At 35.2% G+C, this 14,810-nt stretch overlaps 2 protein-coding genes across 2 annotated transcripts; both read right to left on the bottom strand.

Moving 5' to 3' along the window:
- Positions 1 to 5,596: 5,596 nt before the first annotated feature.
- Positions 5,597 to 6,750, bottom strand: LOC120162198 (mitochondrial import receptor subunit TOM7-1-like). The gene is made up of 2 exons (XM_039172373.1): positions 6,655 to 6,750; positions 5,597 to 6,039 (listed from the first exon to the last, which is right to left on the bottom strand). The coding sequence occupies exon 2, from the start codon at positions 5,988 to 5,990 to the stop codon at positions 5,772 to 5,774; it is 219 nt and encodes a 72-aa protein (XP_039028304.1). The 5' UTR covers positions 5,991 to 6,039; positions 6,655 to 6,750; the 3' UTR covers positions 5,597 to 5,771.
- A 1,242-nt stretch (positions 6,751 to 7,992) lies between these two features.
- Positions 7,993 to 11,223, bottom strand: LOC120162191 (AP2-like ethylene-responsive transcription factor BBM). Its single transcript, XM_039172366.1, has 9 exons — positions 10,854 to 11,223; positions 10,090 to 10,750; positions 9,914 to 9,996; positions 9,782 to 9,790; positions 9,599 to 9,687; positions 9,329 to 9,402; positions 9,179 to 9,229; positions 9,022 to 9,098; positions 7,993 to 8,941 (listed from the first exon to the last, which is right to left on the bottom strand). The coding sequence occupies exons 1-9, from the start codon at positions 11,089 to 11,091 to the stop codon at positions 8,046 to 8,048; spliced, it is 2,178 nt and encodes a 725-aa protein (XP_039028297.1). The 5' UTR covers positions 11,092 to 11,223; the 3' UTR covers positions 7,993 to 8,045.
- Positions 11,224 to 14,810: the final 3,587 nt, after the last annotated feature.

The following is a 14,810-nucleotide window of genomic DNA, read 5'->3' as shown; positions in this document are numbered from 1 at the left end:
GGAGACATTCATCCGTAACTCCTTACGATATGTACCAAGGTGGGTCGACGAACAATCCGTATGGCAACATCGCGTCCAGTTCAAGGGGAAGACATTCATCTGCAAATCCGTTTGACCTTAATATGTATATGTCATCGACGCAACCATCTATGCAATTCCATTTGACATTATGGCTTTAAGCTATAGGGGGAGGCATTCGACTGCGAGCTTTTTCGATCTCAATGTCGATATGCCTTCTAGTTCAAGAGGAATACGTGCAAGTAGTAGGTTTTTCGACCTAAATGTGGAGTGCATGGAAGAACCATCATCTCTACCAGAAGAACCGCTTCGTGAGCCTGGTGCGGATGGTACTGAGACTGGACTATTCATTCACCCAAAATCACCGCAATTCAACTCCGATAATGATGAAGTTCCAGGAAATGTGGCACAAACTGACCCTCATGCACACATGTATGAAGCTTATTATGGTGCAATGTACGGACCAGAATTTGCGGATATGCCTCATCTCGGTGACTATGGATATTACTCATCAATAAATAATGGTGAGTTATCTTTAGGCATGGAGTTTTCAAGCAAAGAAGAAGGGGTGATTGCTATAAAAAATTACAATATCCGTAATTATGTTCAGTCCAAAGTCAACCGATCCACGACCGAAAAATATATATGTTACTGTGCCCGACGAGAAAACGGATGCAATTGATGGTTCGCGTATCGAAAAGGAAGAGGAAAAACAACATATGGGAACTAACAGTATACAACGATCCTCACACGTGTTGTGCTGTAGGGGTCAACCAAGATCATCCCAACTCGGACTTTGAAGTGATATGTCAAGCCATCATACCCATGGTAAAAGCAAGCTCTCATATAGATGTTGATGTGTTGATTTCAGCTATACAATCGCAGTATGGGTATACTGTCTCCTATAAAAAAGCTTGGTTGGCAAAACAAAATGTCATTGTCAAACTTAATGGCGAATGGGATGCATCTTATAACGAACTTCCAGGCTGGTTTAGGCTGGTGCAGAGGTTGAATCCTGGGATAATTGTATACTTCGAAACCTCCTATGCATACCATAATGATCGAATTCTCCGCGATCGATGCCAATTCTACTGGGTTTTTTGGACTTACCCATAGTGCGTTAATGTTGTCAAATACTGCAAGCCTGTGGTCCAGATCGACTGGATTTTTTTGTATGAAAAATACAAGCAAGTTTTATTATTGACAATTGTCAAATATGGCAATCACAACATTCTTCCAGTTGCTTTTGCTCTTGTCGAATGAGAATATACATATTCTTGGCTTTTTTCCTCCGAAATTTACGTGCATATGTTATCATGAGGGAAAACATCTGTGCCATTTCTGATCGCGGAGCTGGGATCAAAGCAGCAATGGAGTATTTGGGTCCAATGTGGCAACCACCCTTTGTCCAACATAGGTATTGTTTCCGACACATTGTTGCGAACTACCATGGAAGGTACAAGAAGAATGATGAACGTCAATTAATTGTGCGCATGGGTAAGTGAAACTGATGTAGTGTATTTTCTTTTTGATCGTTTTAATTTTGCAAAGAAAGCAAGTTAGTAAGTTATACATTTTTTGATCAGGTTACGAACTACTTTCTCAAATGTTTGAATCAATGCTTCAAGATTTACAGGCGAAGAACGAGGAAGGATATGATTACATCAGCCTCATCGATAAAGAAATGTGGACGAACGCATATGATGGTGGATATCGATATGAACACATGACGACCAACTTGTCAGAGGCAATTAATTCGACCTTAAAGGGTGCACGTCACTTACCAGTAGCGGCTTTGGTAAAGACTATATATTTTCGTTTGGAATGTCTGTAACAATTAAAAAGTCCAACAAATTTAACAAAATAAAATAAGTATTAAATTAGAAATAATAAAAAATTACAATTAAAAAGTCCAATAAACTAAATACAAATATAATAAAAAAATAAAATCTATCGATGACTGCGACGCGAATGTGTTCCGCATGGCGATGGTTGTCTGTCTCAAGGAGGATTTCTTCGTATCACTGGTTGTGACTCCTCGCTGTCATCATCATCACCATAGTCATCGTCGTTCTGAGTAAGTACATGAAGAACTGATGACGATGAATCACCTCCATAGAATAAATACCTTGGAGGTATATGACTGACTATCCCACCGGCCTGCGAAAACTGGGAAAACTTATAAAACCCAGACATCGCTGAGTGTGAAAACTGTACATGAGGTGTCTGTGCTGCGACCATGAGTGATGAGGTTGAACCCGTCACATATCCAGCATATGAACCCAAAGTCAGATCTGCAAACATAGACCCATAAAGGTCATCTATGACGGTGACGGCGGCGGAGTCATAAAACCAAGTGATGGTGGCGGCGGCGACATCGGGTAAGGGAATGGTGGCGACGACATCTAGTAATAGAAAGGCGATGGCGGCATCATATATGGCTGCGGTGGCTGCTGTGAAGGTCCTACTGGTACAGCTGAGAATAAACCGAAAACACATGCCCTCCGTCCACGAGTCGGGGGACGATGGTGCTGTTTCGGTGAACGTCTCTGTCGACGTCACAAAAATGTCTGCCCTCGTGCATCATCGGAAAGCAGAAACGGTTTCCTATTACTGTTGAACCACTCGTAATAACCGTCAGCAACTATCAAGAGGTCAAGTAAAATGAGCTCTCTACGGGGAAGACGTCAATGTTCCCACAACACGACCCACGCATGATATCTCACCAGTCAATCTATATCTGTCTTGCCGCGTCTATCTGTGCTATGCAACTCGTCCATATTACAAGGTGCTTTCGGAATTGGTTGAAAACAACCAAATTGCCGGAGCACGCGATCAGTGGAGTGCCACTCGACGGTCGCATAATAGATCAAGGGGATCATCACCATCTAAACATCTGATGAGCCCCTCAACTCAGGTGGGATCACCGCCCTCACATCATCAGTAGAATATGACACACATTCAAACTAAAACAAATATATATAATTTTTATCAAAATAATAATCTAATTATATAACTATAATCTAAAATCGATTTTTAAACATTAAAATTCATATTTGTGTGCAACATGCTGATCGATTAGCACCCTAATTTTTTCTAAATCATCAAGTAGCTCTTGATGATTTTCCTATCAGTAAACCACCTATTCGAGAGAGAAAAATTATTATACGTTGTATAAAATGATTAATATATGATATCAGTTTTACAATTACCTTAATAGTAGTGGAAATGCGAATGGGTTCTTGACAACGAGACATAAAAAGGACAATCGATACTATACCCAAAACTGCAGCAGCATGAGACATTCGTCGATAGCATTACGCCTGTAGTCAGTGGCTCGACACATCTCTCTATACAGGAAAGCCAAAACTACCGAGCCCCAACTGAGTAATCTGGCCAGATGAAAGTCGCCAAGGTGTCGCAACCACATGCAGTGAACTTGGTTGCACGATTTGTCCGGCATTAACAATCCTCCTATCAGATGCAGTATGCATACTCGTGCATACATTTTAACTTCATCCTCAGACGCGTCCTCGCTCAAATCACGAAAATTGACATCTAACCAATTTAACGGTATCTGACCACCGTTAAAATTTTCCGATACACGTCCTAGATTATCCCGACACAAAGCAGTCCAGGAACCATGCGCGATCCCCGATATCACATCTCCATCCACCGGAAGCCCCAGGTGCATAGAAACATCCTCAAGTGTAATTGTGCACTCTCCGCACGGAAGATAGAATGTGTGGATCTCCGACCTCCACCGCTCTACTAAGGCAGAAATCATGTATGGCTCTATCTTACAGTGACCCTGATATCTACCTATGTAACTGAATCCAGCCTCTACTAAATACGGCAAGACACGACTATGTATCACTAACTTAAGATTCCTAATAAAAGGATCTAATACACGGTCATTCTCCTAAAATTAAATAATTACAAAAATTAATTCTTAATCTAATAATCATGCATTAAATAAATCAACAAATTATTACTAATAATTAAAATTAAATTAAACCGTTAAAATGTTACTATATTAGCAAAATGTCGAGATATATGATTTGCATCCAAACGAAGTAGATCGTCTGTCATTTTATATCTGAAAAAAAATTAAATAAGTAAAATATTAAATAAATTAAATACAAAATATTAAAAATATAATAAAATATACCTTAGAAGAGATTATAAGAGTACTTAAGAGAAGTTGAGAGAATTTGGTGTGATGAAAGTGATTGAGGATAGAGATATTTATAGGGAGGTTTGGGGGTATTGAAGTCGGGGTAGTTGTGTAATTACACTTAAGGCGCACCGCAGGGGGCACGCCTTCCTGACGCGTGTCAGATTCACAAGAAAGGCGCGGCCCTTAACCCGCGCCTTAGGTGTAATTACACACCTACCCCGCGTTTTATCCACGTGTATCCATGTCAACATAAGACGCGCTTCAGGGGGGCGCCTTACCCCACGTGGCGCCAAATCAGCATATAACGCGGAGCAGGGGGCGCACTTTACTGCTATGGGTGTTAGATCGAAAAATATAATCTGACCAGTGTTAGATCGATAAATATACCGGTCACCGGTGATTTTTCGGGAAAAACACCAAAACAAAAATAGATATATCCAACATTCATAAAATTGATAATATTTAAAAAAACACACACACAAATATAGTATAAGGAAATAAATAATAATGCAAAGCGTACTAGTTATAAAACAATAATAAATTTAACAATATTCGCTTATCCCACTCTATTACCACCCAATAAAACATCTTTTATACTTAAAATCTCATGTTAGAGATTTATACTTAATTAGAAATTCTTCAATCTAACACAAGTCTTAACCACTACTTGAGAACTAAAATTATGAGTGTATTTATTCTAATGTTTATTGTTTATCTACTCATTTTCACCTTCAACTATATATTTTTTATCATTAGTTTTAAATTAAACTTCAAATAAAATCACTCCTGAACTTGATACATTTGATCAAATTATCCACTAAATTTCCCCCCATCAAATTTACTCTTAAACATGATAAATTTGATCAAATTAATCCCTAAAATTTTGTTTTGATCAAATTGACATTTGTTCAAACTTTAAAAACATAACACAAAATGATCCTTAAGATTAAATAAAATAAAAAGAAGCAATGCTAAGTAATAATCTAAAACTAAAGTTCTCTAACCATCTAAAAGACATTACCAGCATCAAATTTAATTTCCAACAAAACCATGTAGTTAGCAGTGAAGGGAATTAATCCCAACCCTCTATCATAGCCAAATCAAGCTCACTTGACTTCAACATCTCAAGGCAAAGGAGGCATGGTATCAATAGAGAAGAATCTAAAAGTGAATGCCGATGCCATATAGAAAAGGGCAAATCCTTTGCACATACATTTATAAAGATAAACTCATCCCTAAAATTGAAAAAGCCAAGTTAAAAAAATAAAAGAAAAACCACGTGTTTAATGGCTATCAAAGTTAGATGCACATTCATGAAGGTGGGAAGCAAAACAAAACATGGAGTATTTCAAATGAAGGAATCAAAGTGAACTCCATCTCAACCTTATGGATAAAAAAGTATGATTAGGATTTGCGTCAAATGTACCATTCATGATTATTAATCCATAAGCTTATAGAAAACAAAGACATCATATAAAAACACCAAGTACCTAAACTTAGTAGTCATTACCATGTATTTTCGACAAATAGTCTGTCACATAGAGAGAAACTAAGACCTGGCCGGTTAAGCGATTCAGACGGGGCTAAGGAGTTGATAAAGTTGGGGCTTGGGTTCAGAGTTCATGCCAATGATGATCACCAGAGGAATGAAGCCATAGTGAGTTACCACTTTGGCCTTTTTAATAGCCCATGTGCTCCACTCTTTAAAGCATTGTGCACTTGATTTTTCATCCGAACCCTTAGATCCCTTTCCACCCTTACCTTTGCTCTTCAGTGAAACTCTAGGCGCCATTAAAGAACTGTTTACTTTTTTCCTGGAATCTCCTCGTATTAGGGAAACCCTGTTACATTGTAAGAAGAAACAAGTAATTCATTCAATAATATTCGAGAATTTGGACTACACAAAAGCTGCTAAAATGTTGAATACTATATCTAGAGCTGATGCTGATGAACACTGAGCCCCTTAAATACTCAATTACTAAGTAAAAACGTATTTCCTAAAAAGAAAAATGAAATCAAAATCAAAACTAAAACTAAAAAGCGAAGTTCAATCATGATTAACAGGTTACACCATAAAAACCTTAAAATGGAGCATTAGGCAATAAGTTTCAGATCAGCCTGAAACATCAAATATTCCAAATATTCATAATCCCCAAAAGGGGAAGATAGATTCATATCCCGTACGAAACGACTTCATCACATTCCCAGTTTGTTGTTTGCGACTTTAATTCATATATAATTTCAAGTAAAATGAAACAAAATTAATCTCGAAAGAGGAAACAAAACTTAGAAGCGTCAATGGAGGTCTTGCAACTTAGCAAAAACAATATGATAAAAGTAATCTCAGATGATATTAAAGAATGATCAATCGAAAACACTAAAACCAGAGTTTAAAGCGAACCTCTTAACACTGAAAATTTAAACAAAAAAAATAGATTGAAACAGTAATTTCTTACCTCTAAAAACTCAAGGAAGATCGCGCTAAATCTTGAAGAATCGCGCGGCAAACACCAACACGGAGTAGAAATAGTGGTGAGCTTGGAAGGGAGGGCTGCAAATAAATAAATTAAGTAGGGTTTATGTATTAAAAAACTTCTTAGATACTCTTAATTTTGAAATTGTGCAAATTAGTCCCCATCAAATAGACATATTTAAGGCCAGTCAGAAATTTAGGAGATTTTGGGCAAAAGTGTTAGGCCTTGAAATGGGCTTAAACAAAAAATAAACTAGTTTAAAATATGATTAAATTTTTTATTTTATTATTGAGAGTTGAATTCGATTTGATTTATTTTTTATATTTATAATATATTTATTTGTTATTTTAATAAATATATATTTATATCATGTAAAAATTAAATATATAATATTATAATTTTAATATAAGCATTAAAATAATGATTTTAATAAAACTAATAATATATAAAAGTATTAAATATTAAATTTAAAATAAAATAAAATAAATATTTTCAAAAAATTAAAACAATATGGGTGTGTTAATCTCATGTATAGGTCTGCTCTAAATCCAGCTCAAGTATACTTCTACAGTTCTACTCTTAAATAAAATTGGTTTTTTTTTTGTAAAAGAAAAATGGGTAATTTAATATCTGTCAATTTTGGAAATGGACAATTAAAAATAATTAGTCGCAACTTTAATATTTTTAATTAATTTTATATAAATTTAACTTTTATAATACATTATATCAATTTAATCATATTTTTTTCAAAAATAACACATAATTTATACACTATACAAAACATTGATGACTAAATTTATTGATTATTTTAATTTAATATTTAATAATTTATATATTTCATTAAAATAACTTTTAGTTCTAATAACCATAGACAAGTGACATAGTTTAAAATTTAATTTTTATGTGATCATATTTAATCGGTTGGTCAAGCTAAGAGTACTCTATTTTTTTCTTTTAGAGTCTCTTTTCATCTCAAATATAAGAACATAGTACGTATTAAGAGTTAATTAGAACACATGAATTATTGAATGAAAATATACACAAAAGTGAAGGAAAATCCCATTCTTTGTATCATAAGATTGATGAGTAAGTTAATTCAAAATTACAAAGCCAGGCAGCAATAATTAAACAATCCGAGGATCCAACGTATATAATCTTTAGCTGAAGTTCCCAAAATCATAGCATTTGACGAAATCAAGTTTCAAATCAAATGCTATCGCCGGACTTCAGCTTTTGGACCCTTAATTCTAGAACTGTCATGCTGCAGTGCTAGAAGATTTAACAAAAACAAAAATGTTGTCAGCCAAAAAGGGCCTATTATCTGTTCCTAATCAGTTAGTTAACTGGAAAGCAAATCAAAGCTTAATCCTTTTTTATGTGTCGTTCCATGTGAAAGTTGGGGTTCCATGGCAAACCACCATGTTGCTTGACCTTTGTGCAATGGTGGGAACTGCAGTAGGCACCCAGTCATTGCATGCTGAGGCAGTCACGCCACTTGTCGTCGGTGATTGCTGCGAAATGTAGTACATGTTTCTCGAATGATAATTTGGATCAGTCGACGCATACATGTTTTCGTAACCAACGGCTTTCACTTCATTGTCAGCTCCCAAACCATTGCTTTGATTTTGGTTACTGTCATTGCCACTGGCTACAACTGTGCCCAAGGGGATCATATAACCACCTCCGGTTGTGTATCCAACTCCTTGGTAGCTACCATTAGGACCATCATCGCCGGTACCACCATTTCCGTAGATGACCGAGTTAGAGTTCGAACCGGAGCTATGCTCCATCGAAGATGAGTCCATTGCCATTAGATTGTGCAAAACAGAAGGCTGAAAAAAGTTGTGGTGTGTGCTTCCTAGTTGTAGTTGATGAAGATCCTGGAATGTGTGATTGGCATCAGAATCGAGCTCTTGCTTGCACCAAACTCGTTGCCCGTAAGGGTAGTGCATGCTGAAAGGCTGAGCTTGTTGAAATGCAATGGCAGGCCAACCATGGTGCGATGCCGCCGCGCCATAATTGTTGATTCCATCAGATAAGTGAGTAGTATTTATCATGCTATCTGCACCATTTGTCCTCTGTAAACCTAAAGCCATTTCAGCGTGCTCAACGTCTTTCAATCGCTTCGCATTTCCACCGATCGGCAACGTGCTGCTTTCAAGTATGCTCTTGACATCGTATCTACTCATATCGAAGTTGGTTACAGCATTCAGTCCCCGGAATTTTATGGCCGCAATGTCATAGGCTTCTGCTGCCTCTTCTTGCGTACCTACATTAAGTTCAAGTAATCATTTTTATGAGATAACGTTTAGTAAGTTCGGGTTTCAAATTTCGATATACGAGACTCACCGAAAGTTCCCAAGTAAAGGTCTTTGTTTCCAGCAACTCTTCCGATCCTTGCTTGCCATCTTCCATGTTGGTGGTGCCTGTTTACAACTCAAAATTATTTTAACAATCTTGGTTTGGTTAAACCATGAAAAGGAATACGAAAAACTATTGGTATTACCTTGTGACTCCTCTATAGATGGATGCACCTCGAGAAAATCCACTACTCTTCCTGCATAAAGAAAACATATAAATCAAATATTTCTGGAAATTTAATTCGATCCAACAAACGATTTGCATACATATATATATATGTGTATATATGTAGTACCTTCTGAGGGATGCAACATATTCTTGCCTGGTCATGTGTTTCATTTCTTCCAACTCTTTCTCATAATTGCTAATCTGTCGTTCAAAAGGGAAAAAAATGAAGGTGTTAACAAACAAAAAAGGTAAAAACTGCATGTCGATAGCAGTAAGAACATGAGGCAGATTAACAGGAATCCACTTTCCCGAGGGGGATTGAATCGAACTGTACAAAGAAGAGTGCAATTAACGCATAAAAAATAAGTTTGGGGAACAAAATGAAGTGGAAACTTACAGGAAAATTTGTTGTTGTTGTGGTTCCCCAGTACTTAAGTGCTGCTAAATCATAAGCCCTAGCTGCCTTTTCTTCTTTGTCATACCCTCCTGTATGAATAGGCCAATTTTTTTAAAAAAATTAATAAAGAAACTTCAACAAACTAAAGATAACCCATGAGAGCATTAATCGTATTGCACCTACCCAAATATACTGCAAGTGTTTCGAGGAAGGCCGACGGTGATCATATGAAATTGCAGAAAATGGAATCAAGAGTCAGTAAAACGAAATTCAAGTGCCTTAATTGAGTGTATATTTAGTTCAAGAAAACTATACCTTGCCTTCCTTTCCTTGTTTGCCCTTCTCTTCTACAACTGTTATCCCACAAATGAGCTTCATATCTACCAGTCCACCTATGCCTGTAAAAACCAGAAGCAAATCTTATAGTATTATGTATTGTACAGGGAAAGAAAGAGATTTTTTTAAAGCTTTGATGCTTATAAAATAAAAACCTTGTTACACCACGGTATATGGAAGTTCTTTGGCCAAAAGTGTCGATAGATTTCCTTGGCGTCGCTTCACTTGCACCGTTTGGGGCAATATCCATACATGTCGGTGTCTTTTGCTGCTGCTTGTTGTTATCTGAGGAAGAGCTCTCTCCACAGCTCGCACCGCCGGCGCTTGTTGTGGCAAGGAGGGGCAAAGGGGAGCCCGTTTGTGAACCGGTGCTCATGGAAAGAGACAATGATTGAGAAGCACCGCCATTGTTTTTGGCCTCCGCTTGAGTCTGTGCCGGTTGGTTCCTTAACCAAGTCTTGATCATGGATAAACCGATGGAGCTACTACCGCTATTATCACCGGCATTGATATTGGTGTTACTGTCGTCTTCGCCGTTGGTTGTTCTTGCATTTGTTGTTGTCGTCTCTTGTGACGGGAGCTGTAAAGAACAGTTGGGGAACAAGTATTCACCGGTGGTGGTGGTGGTGTACAAAGTGTTGCAACCATGGAGATTGTTCTGTTGATGACCGGAGAAAGAGTTGTTGCCGAGGAAGTTCTCGAGCTTTGGTTCTTGGTTTTGGCTATTGCATGAACTACTGCCCATGAACATCGAAATCTCTGAGCTTGTCTTGTAGTTTCCATCTGAGTTCATACCTAAACCCTTCATATTCCAATCTGCAACAACAACAAAAAAACAACATTTTTTAAAATATTTAAGAACAGAAATGAATGATCAGGGTTTTGAATGTTATAATATCAAGTATTAACTAAAATAGACCTTGGGGTTGATTGTTTCTATTGAATGCTTCAAGTATGCCAAATGGGGAAGGAAGATTAAGAGAAGGAGCCGAGGTGAGATTGAAACACTCGCCACTGGGCACATCGGAACGGTCGATTTCATCGCAATTGAAACCGAGGCGAGGGTCGGTGGTTTGATGGTCATGATGATCGACGGATTGAGACGGGAGTTCTTGAGGTGACAAAGAAAACGCCAACCAGTTGTTCATGGAAGCCATAAACACTGAACTTGAAAAACTTGAAAGATTTAGTGTTGTTATAGATGCAATGGTAGTGGTGAAAGTAAAGGGGGAGATGTGGAAATCAACTCATGCATGAAAGTAGTACAAGAGGCAAAAGTGCAGAAGAAAAAGAGAGAAGAGAAGAGGTCAAAAACATTGAAGAGAAATTCATCTTCTTCCAAACCAAAAACTGGAATATATAGTGAAACATTTCTCTCTCATGAAGCCAATAATATTTAATGCATTATTAAGGTATTATCAATGTTATATGATATTGAAGAGTAATTATTCGTATAAATTCAAAATCTCATACTAGATCCTTAAAAGGACTATTGCATACCGACTTTATATATTTATGGGAAAATAAAAAGAATGATGATAGGAAGAGGTTTATCTTAGGAACAATCACGCAAGTTGAGCTTATCTTCTTATAATGATGTAAAGTTAAAAGTTGAGCTTATCTTAAAAACAATCTATTAAACGATATAAATGGTTAAAAAATAATATTTTTTTAAGAGTTTCAAATTTTAACAACTATGTCTGTAGTACATATTTATTTTTATTATTATTTGGACCGTCAATAATTAAAATATGATAAAACTGGGTCTAGAAAGAGATGAATAAATCCAATACTTTGTTATACATACATGTGTGTACGTTCAGATATTTACTAATTATATATAGTATAGTATATATTGAAAGAGTACTTTGTTTTGTTCCTCTTTTATTTGCTGTGAAACACCTGTTGCGGAAGATGATATATATAAATATATGTGTCTGACAAAGTGGGAGAAAACCCCAGGCGCAGCCCCTCTCCACACCCATTTATTCAACCCCATTTGTACACACCTAATCTCATTGTCGATGAAATCTGCCCACCACCAACCTCTTTTCATCACTATTGCTCTGTCTGGGTAAGAATTTATAGGTATAAATATATATTAATGCGAGTTTTCGTAATGATTTCGATTAAGTTTGGAGTTGAATCAGATCGAATATAGGTGATGTAAAGAGTTTATTTTTTATTGATGAGCAGATTGCAGGAGAGTGCAGAGCGGCCATCAGAGTTTGCCAACGAAACCCCATAACGTTTTCACATTCCATCCATGCCATTAAATTACTTTACTATTATCCTCAACCCCCTAATCATCAGACTCAAGCTGCTCCCCCGCTACAAACGGGAGTCTCTCTCTCTCTCTCTCTCTGCACTTCACATAACAATAATTCATGCATGTCTGACATTTTTTTCCTGGAAAAGAAAAAGGAAATATTAGAAATGCAAACTGAAAAATAAAAGGAGAGGAGAGGAGAATCTTGTGTTTATTCTTTTTTTTTAAATAATAATATAGAGAATCGTTTGCACTTTGCACCCTTATCACACGACACTAACCCTCGTCTTCCGGGTCTTATTTTGAGTTCCATTTCATTATCGAAATTTCACTTCTTTTTTTTCAGTTTTCAGGGACAGGTTGGATGAAAATCTAATGTTTCAAGGATCCAAATGGAAACTCCCTCGCTAGTTTCAATGCTCTTGCAGTCAACTATACCATAACTACAAAACTTTTTTTCAGCAATAATATTTAGGGTATCCAATCATCTATGTATTTATGGGTTTCGTTTTGATCATCCAATCATTTTTTAAATCGTATTTAGTGTTGTATTTTTGTTTCACTTTGATCATTTATCGTTAAAAAATAAACATAAATAATGACTTGATAATTTTTATTTTATTTTTTTCAATGGTGACATTATTTGATAGTGACACGTTAGTATTATCGTTCATTTCTTAACGACGGGTGAATAAAACAAAACCAAACGTAACGTAACGTTAGATATAATTTTAAAAAACTAAATATGTTACTAAAACAAATTACGAGAATAAATGAGTAACTAAATACGCAGTTTATCCTAATATTCAATCCATCAAATTATGTGAACTCAACATGCATTGCCACCGGCTAGTTTCAACATAATTCCACATACGATGATCATTGTGAAATATTACACACATACATACACTACAAGTATAATATGAGTATATAAATACAGTGTAAATGAAAATGATAATTGGGGTGGAGACAAGGACAATAAATAAATGAATAAAGTGTTGAAGAGAGGGGGGTTTGATCTCGAATGGTGCAAAAATATGCAATAGTGTAAGTTTGACCGTCAAGAAAGGAATCAAAGAGGGTAAAACACATGGTATATTTGGTATTAAATTAATGGAAAAGCCTGCTAATTGCTCCACTGTAAAAATAAATGCTCTCGGTAATCTACTTGTTTTAATCATTCATGCTCCCCCCACAAGTGCCCTTTTCTTTCAGCCCTCTTCTTAGACTCAGAATTACCACTTACCCTTATACAGGGTATGTCACTTTTGACCTACCTATACCGACCTTCTCCATCCTCTTAGGGTTGCCTAATATAATTTTTTTTGAGTAAACAACACGTCTTATATCTTAATTATCACTTTTATTTCAGTTTAATCATTCAACTATTTTTTATTTTAAAATCATACTTAACGTTACGTTTTGATTTCATTTTGGTCACATACTGTTAAAAAATTAACAGTGATGCTAACGTTCATATGGTAATGCCACATTATTGTTGAAAAAATTAAAAAATAAATCACGTCAGCAACTCTGTTAATTTTTTAATGATGAACTACCAAAGTAAAACTAAAATGAAACATTGGTATGATTTTGAAACAAAAAATATTTGAGTACTAAACTTGTAGTTTACCCCTTTTTGTCAACAAAAATGACCAAAGTTCACACATGGGATATAATTGTGCATATGCACTTGCAATTTGGAGTATAAATAAAATTTAAATACATATTTCAAAACGCAAATGATAATCATTTTTTATTTCTTTAAATTTTAGAATTTATGTTTAAAATTTATCCATGTCCTTTTAACATTGTCAATTAAAAAAACAAACTTATATTCTCTTCTTTTTCTTTTTTTGGTAAGTTAACGAATGCAAGCTTCTAGGCTCTTATATTCACTTTTTAAAAGTATAATATATCTTATCATTATATTAAATAAATATTATTTAACATCTTTAAATTTGAATAATTCAATTGATTGGTGGATGATCCTTTACTCATAAGGGTTAGGGTTGAATCTTATTTTTCCAAATAAATAAATAATGTATAGTATTAATTTAAAATAAATCTATATTAATATTTAATTTTTTGGTATCTCTAATTTAGAAAAATATTATATACAAGAAAAATAGCTTATTACGATCAATTGAGAGTTGGGATACTCATGATTCATGATATTGTTTCACATAAATCCTAGGCCAAAATTTATGAGTTTTAGCAAATGATGTTTGAATTTCTCATTGGATAGTATATTTTGTATAAATTAATAATTATATATCTTTATGAATTATAATGCAGTATCATTTAAATGATAAAAATATGATTTTAATATAATATTTTAATAATTTAAATAATTATTTAAAATTTTGTAATCAATTGACATTATACATACACTTTATAAATATAATTGCATGAACTTGAATTATAATTATATCAATATCACTGGCATCAACTTATAATAATTGAATAAGAGATGGAATGCAATCTTGTTACATAATGCAAAATTCTTTTAGTTTAATGGTATGTTCATTAGAAAAAAGAAACGAGTTAATCTCAGTCATCCATTTTCACTCATCAAACAATCATAAATTTATATTAAACTAAAAG

Source organism: Hibiscus syriacus, unplaced genomic scaffold (assembly GCF_006381635.1).
Source record: "Hibiscus syriacus cultivar Baekdansim isolate YM2019G1 unplaced genomic scaffold, ASM638163v2 tig00111402_pilon, whole genome shotgun sequence".
Lineage (NCBI taxonomy): Eukaryota > Viridiplantae > Streptophyta > Magnoliopsida > Malvales > Malvaceae > Hibiscus > Hibiscus syriacus.
This window is presented reverse-complemented; position numbering and strand designations above follow the sequence as displayed.